The 26,426-nt window shown below is 44.6% G+C and overlaps 1 protein-coding gene and 1 long non-coding RNA gene across 6 annotated transcripts in view; one reads left to right on the top strand and one right to left on the bottom strand.

Annotated features, from left to right (window-relative positions):
* Window positions 1-3,264: 3,264 nt before the first annotated feature.
* LOC148773750 (uncharacterized) lies at window positions 3,265-4,324 on the bottom strand. The gene is made up of 2 exons (XR_016036532.1): window positions 4,187-4,324; window positions 3,265-3,995 (listed from the first exon to the last, which is right to left on the bottom strand). It is a non-coding gene; the product is annotated as an uncharacterized LOC148773750 (long non-coding RNA).
* RBPMS (RNA binding protein, mRNA processing factor) overlaps window positions 3,862-26,426 on the top strand; it is a 192,153-nt gene continuing 169,588 nt past the window's right edge. For 3 of the 5 annotated variants that reach the window (XM_055416549.2, XM_055416550.2, XM_088832782.1), the window contains exon 1: window positions 4,311-4,938. In XM_055416549.2, the coding sequence (XP_055272524.1) occupies window positions 4,873-4,938 (66 nt within the window). In that variant the 5' untranslated portion in view covers window positions 4,311-4,872. Of the gene's footprint in view, window positions 3,993-4,310; window positions 4,939-26,426 lie in introns of those variants that run through there. The other 2 variants (XM_055416552.2, XM_055416551.2) reach the window with 2 other exon arrangements.

The following is a 26,426-nucleotide window of genomic DNA, read 5'->3' as shown; positions in this document are numbered from 1 at the left end:
GATTTCCCCCCAGATTCTGACTGAAAATGAACAGTTTCTTTTCTCTTTAACTTACCTCACTTCTCTTGTGCTAAATCAAAAACGTCTAAAAGAAACCATCCAATCCTTTTGACATTCTATCCAGATCTAGCTAGATCCACATGTTCATTAGGTGTCTTTCACATAATAGCAGGCTAGTTTGGCTAACTGTTTTTCCAATATGTAAATGGGGTCCCCTTTTTTCTTGCCTGCAGTGAGAATACTGTGTCCTCAAACAAAGTTCTCTGGCACTTCCCCAGTGGTCCAGTGGTTAGGACTTGGGCTTCCATGGCAGGAAGCGCAGGTTCAATCCCTAGGCGGGGAACTAAGATCCTGCAAGCCACAGGGTGTGACCAAAAAAGAAAGAAAAAAAGAAAAGAAATGCTCTTCACGAGCAGACTACTCAGAGTTCTTCCAGCTTCTATCTAACACCTGACCCCAAAGCCACTGCCACTTGTTTGGGGTTTGTCACTGTGACACCAGGCTCCCATTTCTAAGTATGCAAATTATGTTTCAGTTATCTATTTCTGTATAACAAATCACTCCAAAACTTAAATGTTTTCAAATAACAGTATTTGCTTTGTGGCTAACAATTTTGCAATTAGAAGGAACATCTCATTGAAGATAGCTCACGTCTCTTCCGTGTGGGGTCAGCTGGGGCAGATCAACTGGACAGGAGTGTCCACTTGCGAGATAACTCACTTATAAGTGTAGCATTTGCTCCCCACTATCTGCTGTGAGCTCAGCTGTAGCCAGGGACCTAATTCTCTTCCACTTGGGCCTTTTCATGTGGCTGCATGGGCCTCCATAAATGTTGGAGGGAGGCAAATAAATCTCAGAATGGTTTTAGGAGGTAAAAATCAGGATGTTGTACAACAATGTGAATATACTTCACGCCACTAGACCCTACACTTGAAAGAGGTTAAGATAGTAAATACTATGTTGTGTGCTTTCAGCCACTATTAAAAATTAATAAATAAAAACAGGGGAAGGTGGTGATGGCCTCGAGGTGGATGGGGGCAGGGTGAGGGAGAGAGAAGTGCTAAGAAGGACAAAAAACAATCAAATGCAGCCTGTGGCTTCAGAAACATTTTTGGTCCACAAAAGGATGTAAAAGAGTTAACGGACAATCGTAACACTTGTGGTAGATCCTGCAGATTTCTGCCACGGGTGCTAACAGAGTTACAAAGCCCACGCCACGCAAACTGCCTCAAAACAGACCTTCATTGCCTGCAATTCCCAGAGAGGAACATTTAAGACATAATTATAGGTTTGGAATTCTTAAATCAAACTTCAAAATGAACACTGCCAGAGAAACAGAGATGAGTGATGAAAACTACAGGTGCATAGACTATTTCCCTCTCAATCTAGTAAAGAACCTTGCAGGCCAGAAGCAATGAGGCAAATTGGTGGACAGGGGGCTAAGCAGATGTTTCTTGGTCATTAGCCCTTTTTTTCTAGGAATATAAAATCCCTTTGTTGTCTGATAGCTCTTAGCATGTCTGGAAACTATTGCTACCGAGATCTCATTTTGATACTGTCTTTCTTTGAAGTAGTAAACCAAGTCATAAAGATCATTTATATCTTGATTCAACTGTTTGTCCTCCTCACTAACTCTTTTGCTTCACTTACAGAGTTTTATAAATAACCAGTCTATTTACAGATTTTCACTGAGTTTTGTTGGCAACTTAACTCTATTGTTCTTCCAAGTAAGCCTAAACTATTCTTCAAAGGACAAAAATAGGAGTCCCTCTTTCATGGTATATTACATCGTGAATTTCACCCTCACCATTGACTATATGTTGTAGATTTCCCTGCTGCTGCTGCTAAGTCACTTCAGTCCTGTCAGACTCTGTGTGACCCTGCTTTGTTGTACATTGCCTGATGTGTCTGTCAGTTGACTGGCTGAGTGGTGTGATTTTATTTTTTGAAATCTCATCAGTTACCCCATCCTGCAAAAGCTCTCTATCGAGCGTCTCCCACTGCAGAGCAATGACTAAAGATCACTACCAGGAACCTGCCTAGTGCTTTTCTGGTGCTCTCCATGCCGAGAGACCTCCACTAATTCAGTCCCTCCTGCAAGGTCTTGGAAGGATCTGTTTGTATCATTCACGCCCTAGAATTAATACCTGATAAGACTGTGTTTATTCATTCCGAAATAACTATTGAGTGCATACTACCTTTTGGGTGAATATAGTAATAAACAGGCCAGACAAGGATCCCCCATGGAACGTATTCTCATTCTTTTATTCCAGAGGTTTTTGACTTTTAACAACGGACAAGGTGCCAACTTGGCTTAAAGACAAGGGCATCAGGTTCTGTGTTTGAGATTAAGCCACATTTCCTTGGATGGGGTTCAGAGAAGTTCTCCAGCATCCTAGAATCACAGGACACCCACCTACTCCTAAGTGGAGTCTGATGGGGACGTTCAGAGACTAGGTCTATTGTCATTTTCCCTGGGCCTCTGCCAGGCTCCAGTTAGACAATGTCTTTCTGTGGAATGTATTCAGGAACAGGCGAGAATGGCCAAGGAGGGCAAAGAATGGCCAGTGGCTGGCATCAGGGGTGAGCATATGGGCCCAAGATCACCACTCTGCCATTGCTCAGAAAGACATTGCCCCCTCGTGGTTCCTTATATAACGGAGGGAGGGACTGGAAGTGCAAAGGGCCAGTTTCCAGATTAACTTTTCTCTTAGCTCTTTTGAACTTCAACTGCAATTTCGATAGTCTCTCGGTTTATTTTCATCCGGGATATTTTTTGTTCCCCATAGGGAGAAATGACATCATGACAGCAATGGAATCTTTTATCAAAATCTCCACTCCAACCCCAGAGAATTCTAATTTAATATGTAAATCAAAATTTCCCTCCTGCTTTTTTTTTTCTTTTCAAAATGCTCTCAAAGCAAATTATTTTCTTCGGTTTCTACGTTGAACCAGGACCTGCCGTTCTGGTGATGTTGCCGCGGAGCTGTTTGGGGTAGCTTGTCTCCAGGGCACCACTTTAAATTCCCTAAAAGCAGAAGCCTTATCTTCAACTCCGTCGCCACCCCCCATCCCATTCCCAGGAGCACTTAAACCAGTCCAGGGTGAAGAATGTCTAGTGGGGGAGGAGGGCGGGGCAGAAGGGGGAGGGGAGGAGACCAAAGCAAGCCAATAAATAATTAGGAATTGTGATCGTCGCTGGGGCTGGAAGGGAATAGCGTGCTGTGTGAAATCCCGGGAGTGAGAAATGAGGGAGAATCTACCGATGTTTGGAGTTTTTAATTATGTGTTTGTAGCAGTCACTCAGTTTGAAAGCTTAAATGATACAATATTGGGAAAGTTCTCGGTGGCGCAGGAAAAGTGGAAATTAACCACGTCAGCTTCCAAGTATAGCTAACAACTGGGTCCGGATGGGTGCCAAGTGCTATAGTTTTATCTATCAACTTATAATCTCCTCTAATAACAAACTCCTCGGAGAGGAATAGAACTACTTCTATTTCACCGAGGGGGAAGCAGAAACCAGGCAGTTCTTCCTTCGGCGGGTGGGGAGCCAACAGGCATGGTACGCTGACCTCCCAGTATGCTGAGTCTCCCTTCTTTCAGCGGCTTTGACCCTCTGAAGATCATCTGTCTTGGCCTCCAGCTCGGCTGGCACTGAGAAATGTTCCCCCAGCCAACAAATATTTATTGAGTGCCAACGATACACCAGGTACCGTTTTCAAATTGCCATGGGATTCAAAAGACAAACAGGGCCCGGTCTTGTCTTCCAAGAAGTATCTCCCGAAAGGGTGAGAGAGGCAGCCAGGTAAACAATTCCAGGACAGTCTGATAAGGGCCGGAGAGGAGTCCGAGCAAGGGCGGCCGGAGAAGTTTCGGAGGACCCGGCGTGGAGGTGGAGTTTGAAGATGCGCCCCGAAAACGCCGGCCCGGCCCGGGCTGCCCCCGGACGTCACCCCAGTTCCCGCATCCTGGTATTACCAGCTGCCCACTAGGTACTGAAGAGGAAGGGGAGGGATTGGGGGGCGAATCCCTAGAGAAGAGCGAGCCAGCAAACAAAAGTAACAACACATCACACCTCCCGGTCGCCCGAGCCCCGCTGCAAGCTGCGCGCCCGGCCCGGGGGCCTCCAGGTGCCAGGCGGACCCAGGCTTCTGCCCTCCCCCGCGGCCCGCGCCCTCCGACCTACCGCCGAGTCGGGGGCCGGGGGCCGCCGCTTCCGCCCAGCGCGCGCCATCCGGCCGCGGGGCCGCAGCCCTCGGCGCGGCCCCTCCTCCCGCGGGGGGCTCTGCCGTCCCTCGTCCCGTCCCTCCGGGCTCCAGCCGGCAGCCCACGTCCAGGGAGGGCGGAGAGAGGCGGAGGGGAGGGAGGAGAGAGCGGGGGGGAGGGAGGCAGGCGCGCGAGAGAAGGGGCGCTGCCCGGAGCCCGGACTTCGCAGAGCCAGCCAGGAGCGCGCACTCCGCGGCTCTCCGGGTCCCCGCCGCGCCCCGCACCTCCGTCCGGCTCCTCTCGGGGTACCCCTCGCCCCCTCCCTCCAGCAGCTGCTGCGCCCGCCCCCCAGCCCCTCTGGGCCACATCCCCAACCCTGCGGACGCCCTCCCGGGACGCGCGTCCTCGCCGCATCCTTTCTTCCTTCCTGCCTTCCCTCGCGCCCGCCCGCCCTCTCCAGGTCGCCCTCGCGGGTCGCGATCGTCTCGGTCCCGTCCGCGCTGCGCCGGCGCCCCGCCCTGCCCTGTCTCCCCCTCGCGCTTCCTGAGTCGCCGGCCGCCGCTGCCCCGACTCCAGCCCGCGGCGCCCGGGGAAGGGAGAAGTGGGCGAGCGCGCCCTCGCCCAGCCCCGCGCCCCAGCCCTGCCCGGCGAGGGAGGACCGGGAAGATGAACAACGGCGGCAAAGCCGAGAAGGAGAACACCCCGAACGAGGCCAACCTTCAGGAGGAAGAGGTACGGAGCGGCTCGGTGCCGGGGCGGGGACGGGCTGGGACGGCGGCCGCGGGCTCTGCCGAGAGTGCGGGTGGCCGGCCGGCGGGGCGCGGGTCCCGGGGCGCCGGGCTGCGCTGGGGAAGGGGCACCGAGGGGTTGGGAATCGTCCTGGCGCGGAGACGCAGCCCCAGACTGCGGCCACGGGATAAGGGTGTTTCATCGGAGAGTGTGTTTTGGTGGCTCCACGCGCGTCTGCGTGCCTGAAAATTGCGTAACTTTGAGGACTTTCCCGAGCCCTCTGTAAGTATAATGGTCAGCTTTGTTTGCCCCGGATTTTAAAAGCGGAATCGAGAGCTGACTCCTGGGTGACCTCAGATGATTGGGACCCGGAGGGTCAGCACTTAGTTCTGCGTCTGGGGCTGCAAGTTGTGGGGGGTGTGTTTGTGTGGTTTAGGGAAGAAACTCGGGGAAAGTTCTCATGAAAAGACACCTTCCGTTCCCTCCTCCCCCCAACCCCCACCGTTTCTATGCGAAAAGTTCTCGGTGAAATATCTTTCCCAGCTAAGGCGTTTTGGATTAATAGATAACTCATCAGCCGCATTCTTCTCTGATGAGTCAAAGACCCCGAACCTGGCTGATTAGGTTTTGTAAATTTAGGGGCGTTGCGGTTATGGGGCGCAGCATGGTGGAGTTTCAGACTTTGCAACTCGCGAAGTGTTGATCCAGACTATTTTAATAGGACTTTGACGTCTGAGCGTAAATTTTATGTGGTGCGTCCCTAACAACGGTAAAAATGTTGCGGCTGTAGAGCGTTCCTTTGGTAGAAACAAAACTCAGTACATGTGGGGGAACTCCTGAATAGTCTTTTCAGAATTTTGTAGTTGGGATATTTGCGTTATCTTGTTAAATGGGCTCTGTTCTTGTAGGTGCGTTATCTAGAACCCAGTAAATACTGTTTTCCGCCTACCTTTTGAAAAGCCCAGGAAATTGACTTCTGCAACATTCCAAAAGGAACTTTAGATTATGTGTAGATGCAAGAAAGTATGCAGTCTAGATAAAAACATTCTTACAGAAAGGTGAACTGATTCCCAAGCCGTAAGGGTCTTGAGATGATTATGGAAATACTATGTTGTGTGAAAACTCAAATTCTGATTGTGAAACCCAAGGTTGGGGAGGACTTAATACATTTAAGCCCTCAGCACTTGTAAAATGGGAACTATTTAAATGGGGAAGACAGAGGAGAGCTCCAAGACCAAGCCAAACATTATGCAAAATAACACAAGATTTTACTCTTAACACAGTTGTTTGTGGGTGCAACCCAGGTGAAATGCTGTTGTGCCTGAAGTTGCTGTCTCACCTGAGCAAATCGCCTTTATTATTATAAACTGTTCTGAAAAGCATTGTTTTTACATGCTGGTTTTTAAAATTCCAAGTGATGGAATAGTACTGACTTTCCTTCTCTTTCAAAGAGATGGAGACTTGAATTGCAAGTTCCGCTTTTTTTCTTGAATCCTCACTGGCTGCTTTCCTACTTTGTTTTCCCTACCACTGAAACAAAATGTAAAAATAAAAGGTAGCTTTTTTTTGAGAATGCTGGAGTATTTTATTTTTTATAATTAATAAAAAAGGTAGTTTTTTTAAGGAGTTGCAATGGCTTCAGAAACCTTTCTGTTTCACTTAGATTGGCGATCTGTTGACTTCTAAGGGTAAGACTATATCACTTGAAACCATCTTTCTCTCTTCACCTGAAAGAGAAACTTGTAAGAGTTCATTAGGGTAAACCAAAGACTTTTTTTTTTTTGGTTTGAGTGTGTGCACACCATAAACTATCTGACAGAATTAAGCAGAGAAAACTCAGGTTTTTCTGCTTGACCCAGCTCAGCTTAACTGCCTCAGTACTGGCCTGTTTGCCTGAACCCCGGGTGTCTTTATGTGCGAGGCTGGGTACCAGTAGAATCACAGCTAATCCCAATACAATCGCTGTCCCTTAACCTGTCCTGTTGCCTTGTTAAGTCTTCCTTTATCAGGTGGAAATGGCCCGTGGTTCTATAAAGTATCTGTATTTTTAGCTAGATATTTGTTATTTTAAAAATAAGGGGACAGATTAAAAAATCTTAGAACCCAAGCTGTACAAAAGATGGAGCAGACAAAACAGACACACCATGAAGGGAGACGTTTTATGATGTTAAAAATTTGGGAAAAGAAAGTAAGTTGGCCTGAATGATCTAGGTAATTTTGCCCTAATTCCCTGTTTGGGGTTTGTGTTTTGTTTATGAAAAATGCCTCCTTTTTTCCCTAACCCTGAAAGCCACAAGTAAAACACATGTGTTTGAGTCCCATTAATGTGCTCAGCAGTATACAAAACCACGCGAATGGTCCTTTCCCTTGCCCACCCAAGGATCAGCAGTTTGTCCTCAAACACATTGGAAAGCCGCGGTGGAGGATTCCAGTAAACAGAACACACACACATTAATGTATATATACATAATGATGAGTGTTTTGCAGCTTCTGGTAGCCACTGAGCTGATGGGGAAGAGTAAGTCCAGTCATCTTTGAGGGAAAATAGTTCATTTCCTAGATCATCAGGGTTATTTAGACTTTGTCTATTGACAAAATCCAGGTTTTATTCCTCCCCCTCCTCCCCCATTTAAGTGTGTTCCCTTTATCTTCCGGTACATTTCAGTGGCCCACCTCCCGGTTTGAGAGCTTCTGAAGCTCACTCTGAAACACTTCGTTTAGTTCCAATGCTGTAGAAGAAACAGTTTGAGACCTAGGAGCATTTCTGCAGCTTTTTAAGGTTGGAAGTTTTTGAGACTTTGGGCAGGATATAGTCTTCTGCTTTGGGTAATATTTAAAACTTTGAGGAAAAATAATTTTAAGATTTGGCTAGTCAATAGTGTAAGAGAGAGGATACATCTGGCTTTCTGGCTTCTAGGGTGCTGTACGTGCGTATTCCTATGTAACTTGTCCCGGTAAAGAAGAACCGGTTGTCAAAATCTTAATGGCGCCTGAGATTTACAAGGCTTCTGTATACATTTGTGTAGGGCAGACAGGACTGGGTGACAGAATAACAGGACAGCAGAGCTTTTCGTACATAGCTTTACAGTTAATAAAAAATTCCTTGAATTTACCTCTACTTTTGGACTAAACATTCTTCTCTTCAAATACTTCACACTTGACAAATTTCACTACTGTTAATATGTAAGAGACCTAATTTTTTGGCTTGAAGTTCTGTATATTGAAACAGTCTAGTAGTAGATATTTTTGATCCCTGAATTTTCAAAATGGAAATCAGATAATTTGGTCTTCTTTTTACTTTTATGGTATGCTGTTGGACACTTTTCAGGCTGATTACAGATCATTTCTAAAAGGTGTTTTATTACGTCGAAGCACTGGTGTTAGTTTTCTCCTTAAATTGCTGTGAACATTCTTATACGTTAAAACAAAACTTGGCCTTGTTGGAACATTGATCAAAAAGATGTTTGGCGGATGGTGGTCAGAAATCACAAAGTCAGGTGTTCAGAAGTTTAATACTGATCTTTACCTCACATTTTATCTTTTAAAGTGCTTTGTAATTTTTCCCAGTTACATGGGACTGGGGGTCATAAAGAAAATGGTTTCTGATACAATTGGCACAGAGAAATGTGTGGTGGTTTGATGCGGCAACCTCAGGTTTTCATTGAGCATTAAGATTAATCAGTATTTTGACCTGGGGAAAAATACAGAATGGTTTTGTATGGTTTAACCAAGTTTGGAGTCTGTTACTCCAAATCAAATCAAATACAGTAAACTTATATTTCAGTCATAAATAGGATTTGGTGACAGCGTTTTGGATGAAAATGTGGTGATTTCATAGTAAAATGATGCTGCAAGACCACTGTCAATATGGCATGCCCTTAGTTAGTTTTCCAGTAGTGGTTTTAAAATTTCCACGATAAACCCTGACGCTCACATGCAGTCATCTGTTTCTAAGGTCATTTGTGTGTTTAATGCTCTCATTGGACATGCTTTCAGGTAAATTCTGCAAGTTCATCTTAATTTTCCACTTTGAGGGTAGAACTGTGACATTGGTGATGGGGCAATAAAATGGGAATTCTGGGGCGCTGCAATGAGGGCATGAATTATTGCGGCTTTCGGAAGGACTTTGGCGCTCTGTGTCAAATTTTCAAGCTGTTTATTTTGTGCTTTAATTTTAGAAATTTACCCTAAGGAAATAAGCATGCACAAAGATTTATTTATAGGATGAATATTGGTTACTTATGATAGACACATATAGAGTCTGTGAATTTTCACTAACAAGGAAATTGCTAAGTAAATCGTTGTGTAATTCCTCAAAGAGAATATTATGTAGCCATTAAAAACCACATTTTAAAAGAATGTACCTGTGTGTATTTACTTTTTTTGGGGGGGTGGTGGCTTAAAACATTCTGTCAGTTCTGGAGACTAGAAATCTGGAATCAGTGTTTACCTGTCTCTGAATGCTGTAGTAGAGAATCCGCCTTTCTCTTCCAGCGTCTGCATTTTAATGGAATTAATTCCCATGACATTACATGAAAAAAGTAAAAAGCTTGCTATTATATGATGCCAATTTTTAAAATAATTGAATATGAATACAAACAATGTTGGAGAAGGAAATGGCAACCCACTCCAGTACTGTTGCCTGGAAAATCCCATGGACGGAGGATTGTGGTAGGCGACAGTCCACGGGGTCGCAAAGAGTTGGACACGACTGAGCGACTTCACTTTTCACAAACAGTGTGGTGGATTACAGGTCTTTGTATTTACCTTCTGATGCTTTTCTGGGTTCTCTAAATTTTCTGTAATGAACATAGGCACAGAAGCAGTTCGAGGTCTTTGCTTAGAAGATTTCATTAAATGCCCTTGCGGTATCTGTAGGTGTCACAGAACCGTTGTGTTGGCCACGTTTTGTTTTGCTCCCAAGCATTGCCCCAGGAATCAGGCCTCCAGTCCTCCTAGGATGTTTATCTCACTCATTTCCTTGTCCTGTCTGTGCCTGGTGATCTCAGCCTGCTCTCCTTGTTCTGATGTTCTTTGTCAGTCCATCCACACATACACTGATGGATGCGTTGGTGCCCAACTCCATCAGCACTCGGTGAAGTTTAAATATGACCTTCAAGATTGCTCTCGGGTGTTCCGTAATATCCTGCACACCATTTATTTCAACCAGTTTTCCCCTCTCGGTTGAGCGTGAGCTGCTTTCTAGGCAAAAGCCAAGGTTCAGCCTGCATTTCGCAAGACCCCATCACCTGAATGTCTTATCCCAAAGAGATGACTTTCCTCAGAATTCCAGAAGTTACATTCTTGTATCAACATTTAACTCCTGGATCATTACCTTTTTTTTAAAAAAAAAACTGTACCATCTTACCGGAGTATTTCTAATCCCCAACTCCTCCCCACATAAGTACCACCCACACACACTTACACCTGTGTGCACATGTAATTCTTTATGAACAACTTATGAACATGGGAAATATACTTATTGGTAGGGGTGGTGGCGATGATCTTGAATAGGTAAGTTCTCAAAAAGCAGCCACTTAATTTCACATGCAATTTAGAGCCTGTGGTGGATGGACCCCACAACAACCCTCCAAAGTGACCTCCCCCACCTGTCACCTGCAGCTTCCCTTTGTGCCCAGAGGCCAGTGTGCCTGGTCCATCTAACAACGTGGGCCGGCTCATCTCCAGGTGCAGCTGGTCTTCACTGTTAGAATGTGGTGTCTGCTGTGGGATTCGTTCTGACCTTTTGGACCGGGGCTTCAGGGAGCTCCGGTTCAATGCGAGAGAAACATTCCCAAATGAGCCTTCTCTGTGTGACCTGTGTGACTGCCACTTTGGAATGTTTGTGTTCTTTTTCATTTGGCACCTTAGTGTCTGCCCAGGGGTAGGGGAAAGGGAATGCAAATGGTCCTCTTGAACAGTGCTTGCTTTGGTCAAAGGAAAAATTTAGGAAGGAATGAAGAGAATGAACCTTAGTAAAAGCTGGAGCAGAAGTGGCAGCCTGGCTCTGTGGGGCTTGAGGCCAGCTGAGACCAGGTCTTTAAAGTGATGCTCTGTTGATTGGAGGGTGTCATCTGGGATGACCTTATCTGCCCTGTGGGGATAACTTGGGTATGATTGCCCTGACTCACGTCCCTCCCTTTAAGTGTGTGGGGAGGATATTGCAAACCACTTCAGTGCATTGTGTGTGTTGGGGGCAAGTGGGGAGTGCTTGACTGCAGAGCTGATCAGAGCAGAGTTGCCTAGTTTGTGGCCTGGTCATCTTTGCTGGGCGTCCCAGGTGGCTAGGTGGTAAAGAATCTGCCTGCCAATGCAGGAGACTCTGGTTCCATCCCTGGGTCAGAAAGATCCCCTGTAGAAGGAAATGGCAACTCACTCTAGTATTCTTGTCTGGGAAATCCCATGAGCCTGGCGCGCTACAGTCCACGGGGATGCAGAGTCAGACACGACTCAGCGACTGAGCACACATGCCCATCTTTGCTGAGTGCAGAAAAAAGAAAATTCTGAACTACTTGATCCTGGGAAATTTTCAGAAATCTTTTTAGCCATTCACCCAGGTAAGAATTATTAACTTTTGATTATTTACTCTGTGCCGAGTACTGACCAAGCACTTTTATATGTTATCTTGTGACTCATCCCCACAATGAGCTAATGTAGGAATCAGGGCAGTGATGAAACTCATTATATGGGGAGGTGACTGAGATCCTGAGTGACCTGGGACCTTGAAGGTTCTGAGGAAGCCAAGATCTGGGACAAAGCTCCGACTCTTAAGTTGCTCCCAGGTTTAGTGGAGAGGGCCTTGTGTGCACAGGTAGCACCTAGCACTGTGCTCAGTTATGTGAGGCAGTAGTTTGAGCTGGGAACCAGTCAACACCCTAAGGAGGGGGAGAGGGTCATGGAGCTATATCACAGGAAACTTTTTTAAAAAAGAGGTGATACTGGGATATTTTTTTTTCCCAGGTGAGGGAAGGATTGAGGCATTAGAGGAAAGATGGTCCAGTCAAAGGGATTGAGCCTTCTATGAAGATACAGAGGCTTAGGAGGTAAAACAAGCAGGGAAGGAAGGGAAGTATGGAAGACTGGGGTGGGGGAAGGATGGAGGAGTCCCTTCCATGCCAGGGACCAGCACGCGTCCTGTGATGGGAGCCGACTTCTGTGCAAAGGGGACGTGGCATCCTGGGATGGTCCATTGAGGAAGTGGATGCATTGGGTTTCGAGGCTAACGCTGCAGGAATCTTGCTCTCAAAATAAAGACAGTGGCTGCTGGTGGTGACTGAGCCTGGCAGGGGCAGGAGAGGTGTTCACGGGCTGCAGTAACTGTCAGATGCTCCAGAGGGGACACTGGGAGCTCCATCCATGGAGCCTCTTGGGTTTCTCTTTCGGATGATTACGTGGTGGTTGTATTTGTAGAAGCCAGAAAGTTTACCTTGAAAGGGGGAGAAAAGAAGGCAACTGGGAGGTGAAGAGGTTGGATTTGAGATGCAGAGGTCTGATCTTGCAAAGAAATTTTCAAAACAATTCAAGATTATGTGGGACTTGCCTGGTGGCTCAGGGGTAGTGAATCTGCCTGCAGTGCAGGAGACGTGGGTTCAGTCCCTGGGTCAGGGAGATCCCCTGGAGGAGGGCCTGGCAACCCACTCCAGCCTGGAAAATCTCATGGACAGAGGAGCCTGAGTGGACTACAGTCCATGCATGGAGTTGCAAGAGAGTCAGACATAACAAAAAGATTATGTAGCTGGTTGTTGAAAACGTGGGTAAATATGAACTGAGTGCCCAGAAAATTGGAGAGGGTTTGGGACCCCAGTTCCTAGGAAACCTTGTGAGGGTAGGCAGCAAAAGATGGACAATTGACTTAAAATTTGAAGTTTTGTGTTTTTTTTTTTTAAGGCGTGGCAGGGGGATTGCGGGGTGAAGGGGAGAGCTGGACATTCTCAGAAAAAGTTAAAGCAAAATTTTAAATGCACTCTTAATTTAGGAACACAAAAATGTATTGCATATAATCTGCCTAGTTATACTAGTGTTCAATATACTGTAACCATTTGAAAGCCTGATTCGGGGAAGCCTAAAACATCTAGGTGTATATATAGTGTATTTCATATCCTTTTTTCTTTCGTCAACAGTCTTTGAACTTTATATATTCCTCTAAGATTTGCAGTTCATTCTTAGGCTTTTACTTAAACTTTTCTTTTCCCAAACCTTTACCTAGAAGGGACATAAAATTTGGAAGTGGGTTTGGAAGGTAAAGATGGAAGGCCTGAAGAGGCTTGAGTATTTTTATAAGAAAATTCCAAGTTGCTTTGTTCTTTTTCATTTCATAGGGGTTGGGGGAGTTAGAATGAGTCTTTGGCTAAAGCCCAGAGTCGTCTCTTCTGTGGGTTATATTTTCAGTTTATTCATTTCGTTTGCTGCTTTTTCTGCTCACAGCTAAGTGTCAGCTTGTGAAGAAAGAAATACGGTCCAGGAATTTAAGAACAAACAATTGTGTTTCTCATAGGTTTTAACCCTATTGCAACCATTCTGATGCACATTATGTAGAATACGGGAGTTAAAAAAAGGAAATGGCAGTAATAAATGCCAATCACGCGGAGGAAGATGGTTCCAAATTCCAAGCTGTAATACAGTATTGTTACACAAATTTAAAACGCTGAGGGGTTGCTAACACAGCATAGCTCAGTTCTGTCACCCCCCTCAGACTTTGCAAAGATACAAAGAAATCTAGGCATCAAAATCTTAGTGCATCTCACGAGCCCACAAAAAGAAGTTAGAGACTAATTTCTACTTTGAGTTAATCTTTGTTTCTCATGAGTTGAGTTTTGTTTCTTAAACACTCTTTGCTCTTCCTAAATTCTTATGTCACCAGGTAGATATGCTGGCAGGTGGCCAACTTTATTCTAAGAAATCCTAGAGATTTAAAAAAAATTTTTTTTCCCTCAAATCCCCAGGATCCTGTTTTGTGAACATTTATTTTCCTGATGCCCACCTGTAGGATGGATAGTTTTGGCCTCATGAGAGAAGAGACGGCACAGAAAGTGCTATCTTATTACAGAAGTACCAGAATTTCCTTTGTGCTCAGAGAAGTGCTACAGAAGTGTAATTACTTTACCCAGCATGTGTGATTTACAGGCCTGAAAATGTGTGAGCTTCCAGAAGCATCTGTTTTTACATACAGTACCCCTCTAAGCCACAGGATGTGTTTTGGGCCAGGGAGGGGACACACACAGCTTTCTCCACTGTGACACACACTCACACTTCCCGTCCTGTCCTATGCCTTCCGTGGGATGCTGGGTGACAAGAGACTGAAAATGTCGGTAATTGCTTCTCTGGGCCTTGCTTATCCTGAGAAGAAACACAAGCTGTCCTGGAGTCCAGACAGCCTCCCCTTTGCCAGATCACTGTGTCCTGAGTCTGCCTTCTCTCCCCTCTACTCTTCTAAGCCTATTTCTTTCTTTTCTAGGAACTCCAAGCATTTTCCCAGCAGTGAGTAAAAAAAAAAAAAAAAGGTCAGAGCCAGTGCTGAGACCATTTTTGTTGCAAACATTTTTTGTAGTCTTCAGAGGTATAAAAAAATTGGAGGGATAATCGAAGATCAGGTGCATGGCCCCAGTATAATCAAACTTATAAAAGCATTTATGGATTCTTGGCATATAATTCACTAAGCATCTCTGGACTAATGTCTTCTCTTTTAAGCACTGCACTTGGCTTTTCGAAAGTTTTTCTTTTGGGGTATAGTTGTTTAATGATGTCTTACTTTCAGATGATTCTTTTATCCATGGACATGCATCTACTCTTTCAAATTGTTTTCCCATTTAGGTTATTACAGAGTGTTGCGCAGGGTTCCCTGTGGTATACAGTAGGTCCTTGCTGGTTATATATTTTAAATATAGCAGTGTGTATACTAAATGTGTACTTTAGCACAGTGTGCACTTTTAACAAACACATTGAGGTTTAGGGATGTTTAGGGATGAGGAAACTGAGGCTCTGAGAGATAAAGTAATTTGAGGTTTTATTTGCGAGCGGTGGTAGGAGCTGAAAATCTCTATAGAGGTATGTGAGGTTCATGTAATCTGAGCCTACTGGTCTCCCTGACCTCATCCACCAGGAGTCACAGCTTCATTCATTATGCTTCAGCTGCTGTGCCTTACTTAAGTCTCTCCAACTTGCCAAACTGTTGCTGCCTCAGGGCCTTTGTATGTGCCTGGGAAACCATACACCCAGGTGTGAGGCAGCCTTGTCCTTTTCATTCATTCAGATCTCAGTTCAGATGTTACCCAGAGGGACCTTTGACCTCCAAGTTCAAAGGAGCCCCAAGTTCCCAACCACTGTCAGATTCCTCTTATTTTCCCCACAGGACTTCTTCCTCACTGATGGCACCTTGTGTACTTGCCTTGTACTCCTGGGATGTGACTCTGGTCTTGTTTAAGGCAGTAATTCCAGTGCCTAGGACAATGAGTGGAACTGCCCAATACATTTGTTGTTTGTTAAATGACTGGAATACAAACCAGCTTGTCAGATTCTGAGGCCTATACAATACACTCCATAGTCCTAAACCTTTCCCAGCAGTTTTCCAGTTCAGTCACTCATTCGTGTCCGATTCTTTGCGACTGCATGGACTGCAGCACGCCAAGCTTCCCTGTTCATCATCAACTCCCGGAGCTTGCTCAAATTCATGTCCATCGAGTCAGTGATGCCATCCAACCAACTCAACCTCTGTCGTCCCTTTCTCCTCCTGCCTTCGACCTTTCCCAGATTTTCAGCATTTCCCAGCAGTTTTTAGATTAAATCTTAACGCTGCCTTCAAGATGATCACTTCTGGATTCCCAGTTACATCAGAAAGGACAATTAGCACGTGCTTTTAAGCCAGAAATTTTGGATGGGAAATGACGAGTCCCATGGAGATGAAGAGGGTGGGAGAGAAAAGCAGATTTTCACATGTAAAGGACTGCTTCCCTTTGTCCAGTAAAAACGAAAACTGAGTACATATTTCCACAGAAGCAGGAGTGAAGTGTGGGCCGCCCAGAGAGCGATAAGTTGAGTGGAGCAGGGTGACTTGGATTCCTGCTTTGCAGATGTGCTGTTGGTTTGCAAAGAGTTAATGTTAACAGCCCAGGTGGAATTGATTTGGAGATAGACACACGGGCCTTTGATTCAGTCTAGCCTCCAGCTCAGTGTGCTTTCTTCGCTTTGCAAAGTGAGAAGGCAAGCAATGCAGGACGCTGTGGCCTTTAGCTGGCCCTGTCCAGCCTGTGAGCACCTGTGCAGTAGCCACGAGGCTGCTGCTAATCTGAGCCCTGTGAACCCTTAGGGAGGCACCTCACAGCCACTGGTCAGCCTCACCGACTCAGGAGTTGCTTTTATTCCCTGTAAAACACAACAGATGACAGGTTAGGATGAAAGAAATCTAAGTCATTCTTACTTTGGTCATCGGATTGCCTGTTAATCGAGCCCATGAAGGCACTCATGAAAACGCAGGCCATTGGCATATTCTTGTTTACGGCATTCAGGTCTAATACTTGAGCCTGAACAGACTCTCTATTTTTCTATTTTTCTTTTTGGCCACCTGTGCAGCAGGTGGGATCTTAGTTCCCCAACCAGGGATCGAACTTGCGTCCCCTGCAGTGGAAGCATGGAGTCTTAACCACTGGACCACAGCGGAATTCCAAGAGCAAACTTTTTAAACTTTGCCATCATCCAGTATCTGATAGTCTTGGAACCAGTGGTATATAATCTTTATATTCGTCGGTTCTTGACCAAATAAATCATCAGTACTCTTTAAGATCCCCTGGAGAAAGGAATGACAACCCACTCCAGTATTTTTGCCTGGAGAATCCCATGGACGGAGGAGCCTGGCGAGTCGCAGAGTTGGACATGACTGAATGAGTAACATACACGTTAAAAAAAAATTATACCTTTTTTCCCTTTTGTAAGGGACCTAGTACAAGTCACTTAAGTATCTTATTTCCCTAACTAAAATATAGAGATGGAGAGACAATGCTTGCTGTGCATTCAAAGAACTGTAAGTTTGTCTATTTCATCCCACTTTTCATCTCCTCTGTGTGATGCCAAGTGCTGTGGTGGCCTGCCGGCCCAGAGACATCCGGGGTGGAGGGGGAGCGACTGTTTGGGAGGAAAGGTTTTAAGCCTGAGATTGTTTTGTTTTTGTTTTTCACTAAGCAAATCAGTGCCTCTTCTGGAGAACTGGGTGGGAGTTTCTGGGTGTGAGCTAACGGCAGGAAATGACCCTCTCTAAACAAAAGGACTCTTTAAGGCCCATCCTGAGTCTTTGTGTTTCTCGAGGAGGGGTTATGCAGAAAACCAGAGCTAGGAAATTAATCTCTGCTTTTAGCCTTTCTAAGGGGGGAGGGGAGAAAGAAGAAGATTCCTTCCCTGCTCACCCTCCTAAACGTCCAAAGCGCCCGCCAGTACCCACTGTGAGTGCCAGAGACATTTAAGAGCAAGGCAGCTCTTTGGGCCAGTGTGCCTTTATGCCCAGAAGACGCAAAGAAAAACCAGGTTGGGCAGGATTACACCCACCGTGACCTTCAGCTTTAACCTTGGCTTTCAGCTGCCTCTTGAAAAAACCCATCACCAGCAAAATGCAGAATGGGGAAAGAAGAAAGAAATATTTTGTATGATCTATTAGTTGGGGTGCTGAGGTTTGCTAAATAACGTGAACGTCACTCAGTCGTGTCCTACTCTGCGAGTCCATGGATAGTCCATGGAATTCTCCAGGCCAGCATACTGGAGTGGGTAGCCTTTCCCTTCTCCAGGGGATCTTCCCAACCCAGGGATCAAACCCAGGTCTCCCGCATTTCAGGCAGATTTCTTTAGCAGCAGAGCCACTCCCATAAATAAAGGTTTGAATACTGCATTAACCACAGTCTTCATTTTTCTAAATCTTAACAGATAAGAGCCGGTGACTTCTGCCAGTTGATTAACACAAGGCATTTCTAAGCTTTTCTGTGTTAGATGGCAAGCCCATTTGAAGAAATGTCGGGCCTTGCCCCTGCTTTGGCATGCTGCTTCTTTTTAAAGTGCCTGTTCATAGGATTCATGTATCTGTAGGGCTGAGTCCCTCTGCCATTCACCTGAAACTACCATAACATTGTTAATTGGCTATGCTGCTGCTGCTGCTGCTAAGTCGCTTCAGTCGTGTCCAACTCTGTGCGACCCCATAGACGGCAGCCCACCAGGCTCCCCCATCCCTGGGATTCTCCAGGCACAAATTGATCTTGGTGTTAAAAATAAATTATAAAAAATGAGCATTATATCAATATTTATACTGCAGGATTCTGAATTTATATTGCTAGGAAAGTGTTGCTAGTTCTGTCTTATCAAAAATTATTTTGCTTTTACAAATTCTTGCTGACTTGCAGCAATGAACTTCTTCCAGGCACACCACTTTTATTTTTTTTTAAAGGAATATAAATCTTCCCACTAATAATTAGAAACACATATTTTGTTGAAAATGGTTTTGTGGTTTTACTTCATTTTCAGAGTGAAAACGACAAACATCTTCTCCAAAAAACTTCCTTAACTATTTTAGGCTTTATATTGTAACTGTATTTTTAGAAAGGCCTGCCTATGTGTTTGGTGGGTACCATGTGGTGGCGGGGGGAGGAGGGTAGAGAGGTGGATTCTGTCACAGCACCAGAAACTTAACAGAATCGCAGAGATAAGATTAAAGCCAATGCTTGGATCCCAGAATGAAAGGATTGTGTCTGGATGTTACATGTGTTGAAAGACTCTGTATCTCAGATAGGAGTTGAGTGTAGTATCATTGTAAATTCCAAGGTTTACAGGGGAAAACTACTCTTGTTAAATTTTAGTGTCTGATGGATCGGTAGGTTTTCTCATTTTCTTAATAAACTTGAGAGAAAGGTTACTGTTGTAATGTTAGTAATTTACAGATAGGAAAATTACACATTGACTTAGATTCCTTTGGAGGCTTATGGTATACATTTGGCATGTGTTTTTCATTTGCGAAAGATGAGTTATTTTTCAGTTATTATCTGTGTAACATCACTTGTTATTTTTACAAAGATTAAAATACCAGCGATGATCTGCTCTCTGCATTTAAGCACTTATTTAACTACAATGTCTGGCCAGTAGAGTTCTTTACATTGAGAACCATCCTGCATCCATCTTGGGGGTGACTAGGATCAAATTCCCAACCTGCATTTTTTACACAGGTTAGTGTGTGGTTTAGCTGGATTTGGGAATGAAGCATGTCTGATTGTATTGGGTGGAGGAACAGCTTTTTCCGTAGCTCTGTCCACTCGTGCAACTCCTGGTAAACCTTGAAACAAACTGAAAATGTCCTGATCAAGGAATGTTCTTGGATGATCAAAAGGAAGCGTCTTGCCCTCTGCAAGACCGGCATCTGTTGCTGTTTGGTCATAGCGCACCCAGCCTGCTGACTCTGTATCTTAAAAACAAAAACAAAAGCCAGGAGGGAGGGAGCAAAGAACTCAAAAATACACGTGGGGCTTTGGAATATGGTGAGTTTCTGGTTTTGGCAGATGATCATTTGAGAAGTTTTAACCGTTAAGTTGTCCCTTCTCCCTTCCCAAAGCCCCCCGGTTTTAATTAACAATTAACCAGTATGAAAATTGCTCTTTATTACTATTATAAATCATGGGTCATGATTATACAGAAATCCTATTGGTCTGAGCTTATTCTGAACTTCACTATAAAGTGTTATTTCTTTGGTTGTTGTTTAACAAGTCATGTTTCTAAGTCGTTTCTGACTCTGCAACCCCATAGCCTGTACCAAGCCAGGCTTCCCTGTCCATCACTATTTCCCGGAGTTTGCTCAGACTCATGTCCATTGAGTCGGTGATGCCATCCAGCCATCTCATCCCTGTCGTCCCCTTCTCCTTCCACCTTCAATCTTTCCCAGCATCAGGATCTTTTCCAGTGAGTTGGATCTTCACATCTGGTGGCCAAAGGATTGGAGCTTCAGCATCACTCCTTCCAGTGAATATTCAGGGTTGATTTCCTTTAGGATTGCTTAGTTTGATCTCCTTGCAGTTTAAAGGACTCTCAAGAGTCTCCCTCAGCACCACAATTCAAAAGCATCAGTTCTTTGGGGCTCGGTCTTCTTTATGGTCCAACTCTCACCTTCATTCCCAGATGGCACTAGGTGGTAAAGAATCTGCCTGCCAGTACAGGAGACGAGACGTGGGTTTGATCCCTGGGTTGGGAAGATCCCCTGGAGGAGGGCGTGGCGATCCACTCCAGTATTCTTGCCTGGAGAATACCATGGACAGCCTGTTGGGTTACAGTCCACAGGGTCGCAAAGAGTCGGACACGACTGAAACTACTGAGCACTCAGCACTCACACTCATACGTGACTTCCTTATTCACTAATAAAGTCAGTCCCAGGTAAAAGCTTGGGTGCTGCTCACAGCAGGAGACCCAGGCATAGAAATCCAGCAACTTGACCTCAGTCCTCCCACTCATCCCCGTGCGCTCTGAAATCTTGCCACAAAATTTAAAGGTATTGTACTCTCCAAATTGAAACTGCAGTCATATTCCTTGGAAAAGGTATACCGTAAATACATCGCTTCCCACCCCCGGTGAGTTAATTTGCAGCCATACAAATAGGTTTGGGATGAAGAGTAAGCATATTGTTCATTGTATAATCCTGGAGTGGTTTCATTTGTCCGAAGCTGTAGGATGTTAATTCCATTTTTTGTTGTTGTTTTGGTCATCTGTGGCCCCCACTCCTGCAATGGGCCACAGCTTAGCTTCAGAGTACAGCGTAGGTGATCTCCTGAGTTACTGCTGCATATTTTACATCCTTTTATGCACTTAACGTTGCAGTCGTTTCTCCCAACACCAAAATAGCTCCATTGGATTTTAAATTTATCTCGTTTGTTGTATTATTGAGACTACAAAAATGCATAAACCACTTGTTGACTTAATTGGATGACATTGGGTGGGTCCATATTTCTTCATATCTTCTCCCCGCCCCCAAAATAAAATCTTTTATTTTTTTTAAACAGCAAAAAGTTTACTTACATTATCCTTTTTTTCCCTTCTCCTCATTCCAAAAATAAAGGTAAGCAAAAAAAAAAAAGCTATAAAATCTGTTAAATTTTTTTCTTTTTGTTAAAATGTTATAATTCCTTTCTCTACAACTAGTGTTAATATTTTGGTGTATATCTTATTTATATTCTTTTCTGTGTGTATGAGTGTAGACACACTCACTCCCCTCTATTTTTACAAAAGTGAGATCATACCATAGTAGTGTTTAGTTCCATTTGATTTTCTTTTGTCATTTCATTATGAGTATTTCTGCATGCCAGTGGATAACAGTCTGCAGCCCCATCTTTGTTTTTCTTCTCTAAGGTTCTAATTAGTTATCTGTTTTATACATAGGAGTGTATATATGTCAGTCCCAATCTCCCAGTTTATCCCACCTCCCTTTTCCCCCCTCTTGGTGTCCTTATATTTGTTTTCAGCCCTCTCTTTAATTCTTCATACTGTGCCGTGGTAAGGGTGTGCCTTCATGTATTGAACCATTTGTTACTGAGCGATGAGTTTGTTTCCAGCTTTGTGATATAAACTCTATATCCTCCTAGCTAAATCTGTGTGTATACCCTTAGTGATTTCCTTCGCTTAGACCCTTAGAAGTTGTAATTTCTGGGTCAAAGGACTTACATTCCTTTTTTAAGACATTTTGATGTTTATTGCCAAATCTTCTCAAGAAACAATGGTACTAATTTATACTTCCACCAAGAGTATTAGCAGGCCCATTCTCCTGTATCCCCTGCTACTGCAATTTTTAAATCTCTCAAAGGTTGCTTCTTCACCCAATGGCTCAGTGGTAAAGAATCCACCTGCAATGCTGGAGACTCAGGTTCAATCCCTGAGTTGGGAAGATCCCCTGGAGGAAGAAATAGTAACCCCATCTGCAGTTTAATAATAATAGTATTCTCGCCTGGGAAATCCCAAGGACAGGGGAGCCTGGCGTGCTACAGTTCATAGGGTCACAAAGAATCGGACATGACTAAGTGACTGAACACAGCACACACTGATCTGTACAACACCTGGGTGGTGTGTGTGTGTGTGTGTGTGTATATTTTTAGTGTCGATTATTTATTTGGCTGCATGGGTCTTCGTTGCGCCCTACAGGATCCTCCATCTTCGTTGGCAGCATACGAAATCTTTTTAGTTGGAGCGTGTGAGATCTAGTTCCCCAATCGGGGATTCATACCTGGGTCCCCTGCATTGGGAGTGCCACATCCCTATATTGACTTCTTTAACCTCAGTTCAAGACAACCCAGTTGTCTCAGGTACTGCTGTAGGCACTAAAATACTTAGCAGTCCATTTCTGGAACTGTTATTCTTGAGTTCCCTTGAACCCAGTGAGAAGTGTTGATTTTGTGATCCTTGATGTATATTTAGGTCCTTGATGTATATTCTGGCTAAAAATGTAATGACTGGCTGGCAAGACCAGTACTTGATGTGTTCTGTGCGCATGGATAGAATTTCATTGCATTGGTTGCAATATCTAGTAAACCAGTAGCACTGCTGATTAAACTGTATTGTAAGATGCATCCTGATCTCAGAGATGTTACTTGGTGGGGAGATGTCAGAGCCAGTGGATATGTCCTTGTAACTCTCCTTTTCTTGTCTCATGGCTTGAGGTAAGCATAGAGACACATTGGTCAGTCTGACATAAGTTTTGGTGGACAGTTAGCCAGTTACATCCCTGGAAAGAACTTTTATGGACACAGCTAAAACAGTAATGCCTTTCCTTAGGCATAGACCCTCCAGTGGTCCTTTTCCTCCCTTCTAGATTGAGAAGGGGGCCTAGACCTCAGTGTAGATACTGTCATGAGGATTCCTCAGTCTGAACGAGGGACCAGCAGGACTTTCTCGTCTATCCCAGAAGGGGATGTTTTCACCGTGATGCCCATAATGTACCAAGAGCTACATGTGGCTGAGGAGTGGGGCTCAGGTCTCCCCGTGTGGGTTGGGCAGTTACCATTAACCCCAGCCCACAAGGTCTCCTTAATTGTTTCCAGAACATTCCTGCAGAGCACACGCCCTCCACAAAGCCTCCACAGATGTTCTTAGAGTGTGGCTCTAGGAAATGAGCAGATGTAATGGAAACCCCAGTCTTGACTCATTCTGACTGTTCCATATGAATGGAATTTGCATCTCATTTTGCATTTACTCGAACACTATTTCAGGGCAAATTCCCACTGAGGTCATGAAATCCTGAATTTTATGCACGCGACACCTTTCTCAAAGGAACTGGAAGCTCTTTTGCAAAGAAAAACATGCCTTTTCCTTGAGGCCTTGATTGTGGTTGACAGATGGGGAAGGAGTTGGGGGAGAAACCATTGATGAGCGGTGAAAGAGGTACATCTCCCTGGGGTTCTTTCTTCCTTATCACTGGTTCTTGTCTTGGCCATTCAGGTAGGGTGTGGAAGTGCTACAGAGAGTTCTCTTGTCTGCTTGGAAAGACTGTCAGCACAGAAGACAATGGGAAAATACCACTAGTTCCTTTGTAAATTGATGCTATTGTGCAATATAGACCGGCGGCTTAGTAATTCAAAGAGATCAGTGTGGATGAGAGGGAAACAGACTTTTAAGAAAGCGAAAGAAAGTTGGGTCTTCATGAACTGGGAGGATTTAAATAGGTAGAGAGAATTGGGGACTGGAGTGGAGGTTCACCATCATAAAGGGTTTGGGGGTAGGAATGTGGCATATTTCTGTGACAGCGAGGAGCCTTTTCTGGCTGTTCATTTTGAATGAGTGGAGGAGTGATGATGAAGCCTTGAGGGTATTTTAAAGAATTCCTATCAGTTTTCATTGGTTCCCCAACCAGACTTGTCCCATAAGTGACAGGTATAACCAGCTGCAGAACACAGTGCCAACACATAACACCCAGCTTGTCTGCTGGCTCAGAGAGTAGAGAATCCGCCTGCAATGCAATCATCAGTCCCTGAGTTGGGAAGATCCCCTGGAGAAGGAAATGGCAACCCACTCCAGTAATCTTGCCTGGGAAATCTCATGGACAGAGGAGCCTGGGGGGCTACAGTCCATGTGGTCTCAGAGTCAGACATAACTGAGTGACTAGCACTTTCTTCTTCTTTTTTTTAAACATGTATGGCTTGCAAAGCTACCTAGCCATTCAGATTAGCATACTGGAAAAATGAAACAATTTCATCTTTAACTGACTCTTCCCATTCAGCTTCCTCGATGGGGTCATTTACTCCATGAGGGCACTTGTTGCTTTTCGTCTTCTGCAGTAGTGTGGCTGCTAATCAGCCCTGGTGGCCCTCAGCTTTAGAAACTGAATGTATAATTCCCCGGTGGTGTAGTCACTCCACATATATTAAACTCCGAATGTATTAGGCCCTGGTAATAAAACTTAGACAAACTTAGACATTGTCTTGACCTTCCTGGAACTTGCAGTGTAGTGAGGAAGCATATACTAAACAAAAGAACCAGTAAATATAAAATTATAAACAGGTCCAAGTCTCACATGACTATTGGAAAAACCATAGCTTTGACTATATGGAGGTGTTACTTCTCATAAATCAGCTAGCACCTCAAAACATTTGGGGGCTTCTTGGTCAAAGCATCTGACATCTAGGGAAGTACTTTGAAAACTGGAAAGCACTGTCTGCCACCATTTTTTTTTGGTTGTAATTAGTAGGTAGGATCTTGGTTTCCATAGCTGACGTTTAAAGCTCTCAATGATCAGGCTCTTCTTTGCATTTCCAAACTTGGTGTCTGCTGTCTGCCTGTGTGCATTCTCTCTTCTTAACCTTCATCCCTGCATCTAGTCGGGTGATGGTGCCTTTGTTCTTTCTTCTTTAATAACTTTCTCTCTCTTTAGTCATTAAGTCGTGTCTGACTCTTGCGACCGCATGGACTGTATGAAGGTATAATTCACAAACCTTAAAATTCACCCTTCTGAAGTATAGAATTCAGTCCTGGGTTGTTGGGTTTTTTTTTTTTTTTAATATTTATAGAGTTGTGCAACCATCACAGCTCTAATTTTAGAACATATTTTGCTATCCCCTCTCCCTCCCAAAATAAAACCTGTGCTCATCAACCCCTCCTCCCAGCCCTTGGCAACTATACTAACTTTTGTCTTCATGGATTTGCCTATTATGGACATTTTGGACAAATGGAATGGTACAAAATGTGGCCTTTTGTGTCTGACTTCTTTCACTTAGCGTAGTTTGAGATTCATCCATGTTGTAGCATGAATTCATACTTTGTTCCTTTTTAATGCCTGAATAATATTCCGGTTGTCTGTCTATACTGCATTTTGTTGGCAGATTCATTAGTTGATAAGCATTTGAGTTGTTTATCAACTTCTGGGCACCCTGTTCTTAGAAAGTGACGATTCCACCTCCAGGTTCCTGGCCTGCTTTGTTCTGTTCTCTCCATGAATTTTCATCCCCTCCCCACTTCCAGGCTTCTCCTGTGGGCTTTCCGACTTGTTAGCCTGTCTGGCTTCCCCCCATAGAACAATTATGTTAGTCTCTGACTTAGCACCCTGAATATGCTACCTAGTATTTTTACTTCTATCCTTTCATTAACATCTCCATACATTTATTTGGATCTCAGACTCACTTGCTTGTTCAAGACAGTTCATTCAACAAATACAGAGTTGAGGATAAATCAGTGAATAAGGCTAAGAGCCTTACCTTTGTGGGGTCATTAGATTATAGCAGAACTTAGGTGACTTTTTATTTAACTTTTTAAATTAATTTTTATTGGAGTATAGTTGCATTAAAGTGTTTTTACTGTACAGCAAGGTGAATCAGCTGTTTGTACACATACAGTTTTGGATTTCCTTTGTAGGTGGACTTATTAAATACATATATATTTTACTGCTATTCTTTTAGATTTCCACCTGACCACGAGATATCACAGTGTAGATTCTCAGGAAACATTACTTGATAATTATTGCATTGAAATTTTCTTAACTTAAAAATTGAATGAGGCCACTTAATCCTCTCTGAACGGCATAGGCTGCTGTCTTATTTCCTCCTGGGACTGTAATCACAGCTTCGGAGGTGATTCCTGAAGGTGGGAGGATGGGTGTGCCGTGGGCCCTGGGAGACGAGAAACCAGCCTGCAGAGGACAAGCCTCTCATCCTCTGCGCCATGTCTGGAGTCCAGACCCTCGCCCGCATCGTCATCTTTTGCTGGGCTGTTGGAGTCTGAAATCTTCGTTGTTCTAAGGACTGGAATCTGGGGGAGAGAGAGGAGGGCAGGCGGAGTCTGATCGTCACTTACTGTCAGAGTTGAGAAGCTTTCCTCCTCCTTCCAGTTCATGAGGAGGAAAGCGTTTGCTGGGTTCCTGATAAAGCTGAGGCTTGCCGGGCCCTGAGCACGGCGCCCAAGAAGGGCTGCCAGGCCAGGCTGGGAGGGGGCTTTGGGGGAGAGTGGATGCGTATACACGTGTGGCTGAGCCCCTTGGCTGTCCACCGGAAACCATCCCAGCATTGTTG

This window comes from Moschus berezovskii, chromosome 26 (genome assembly GCF_049115385.1).
Source record: "Moschus berezovskii isolate FMDL1 chromosome 26, NW_MosBer_1.0, whole genome shotgun sequence".
Taxonomy (NCBI): domain Eukaryota; kingdom Metazoa; phylum Chordata; class Mammalia; order Artiodactyla; family Moschidae; genus Moschus; species Moschus berezovskii.
This window is presented reverse-complemented; position numbering and strand designations above follow the sequence as displayed.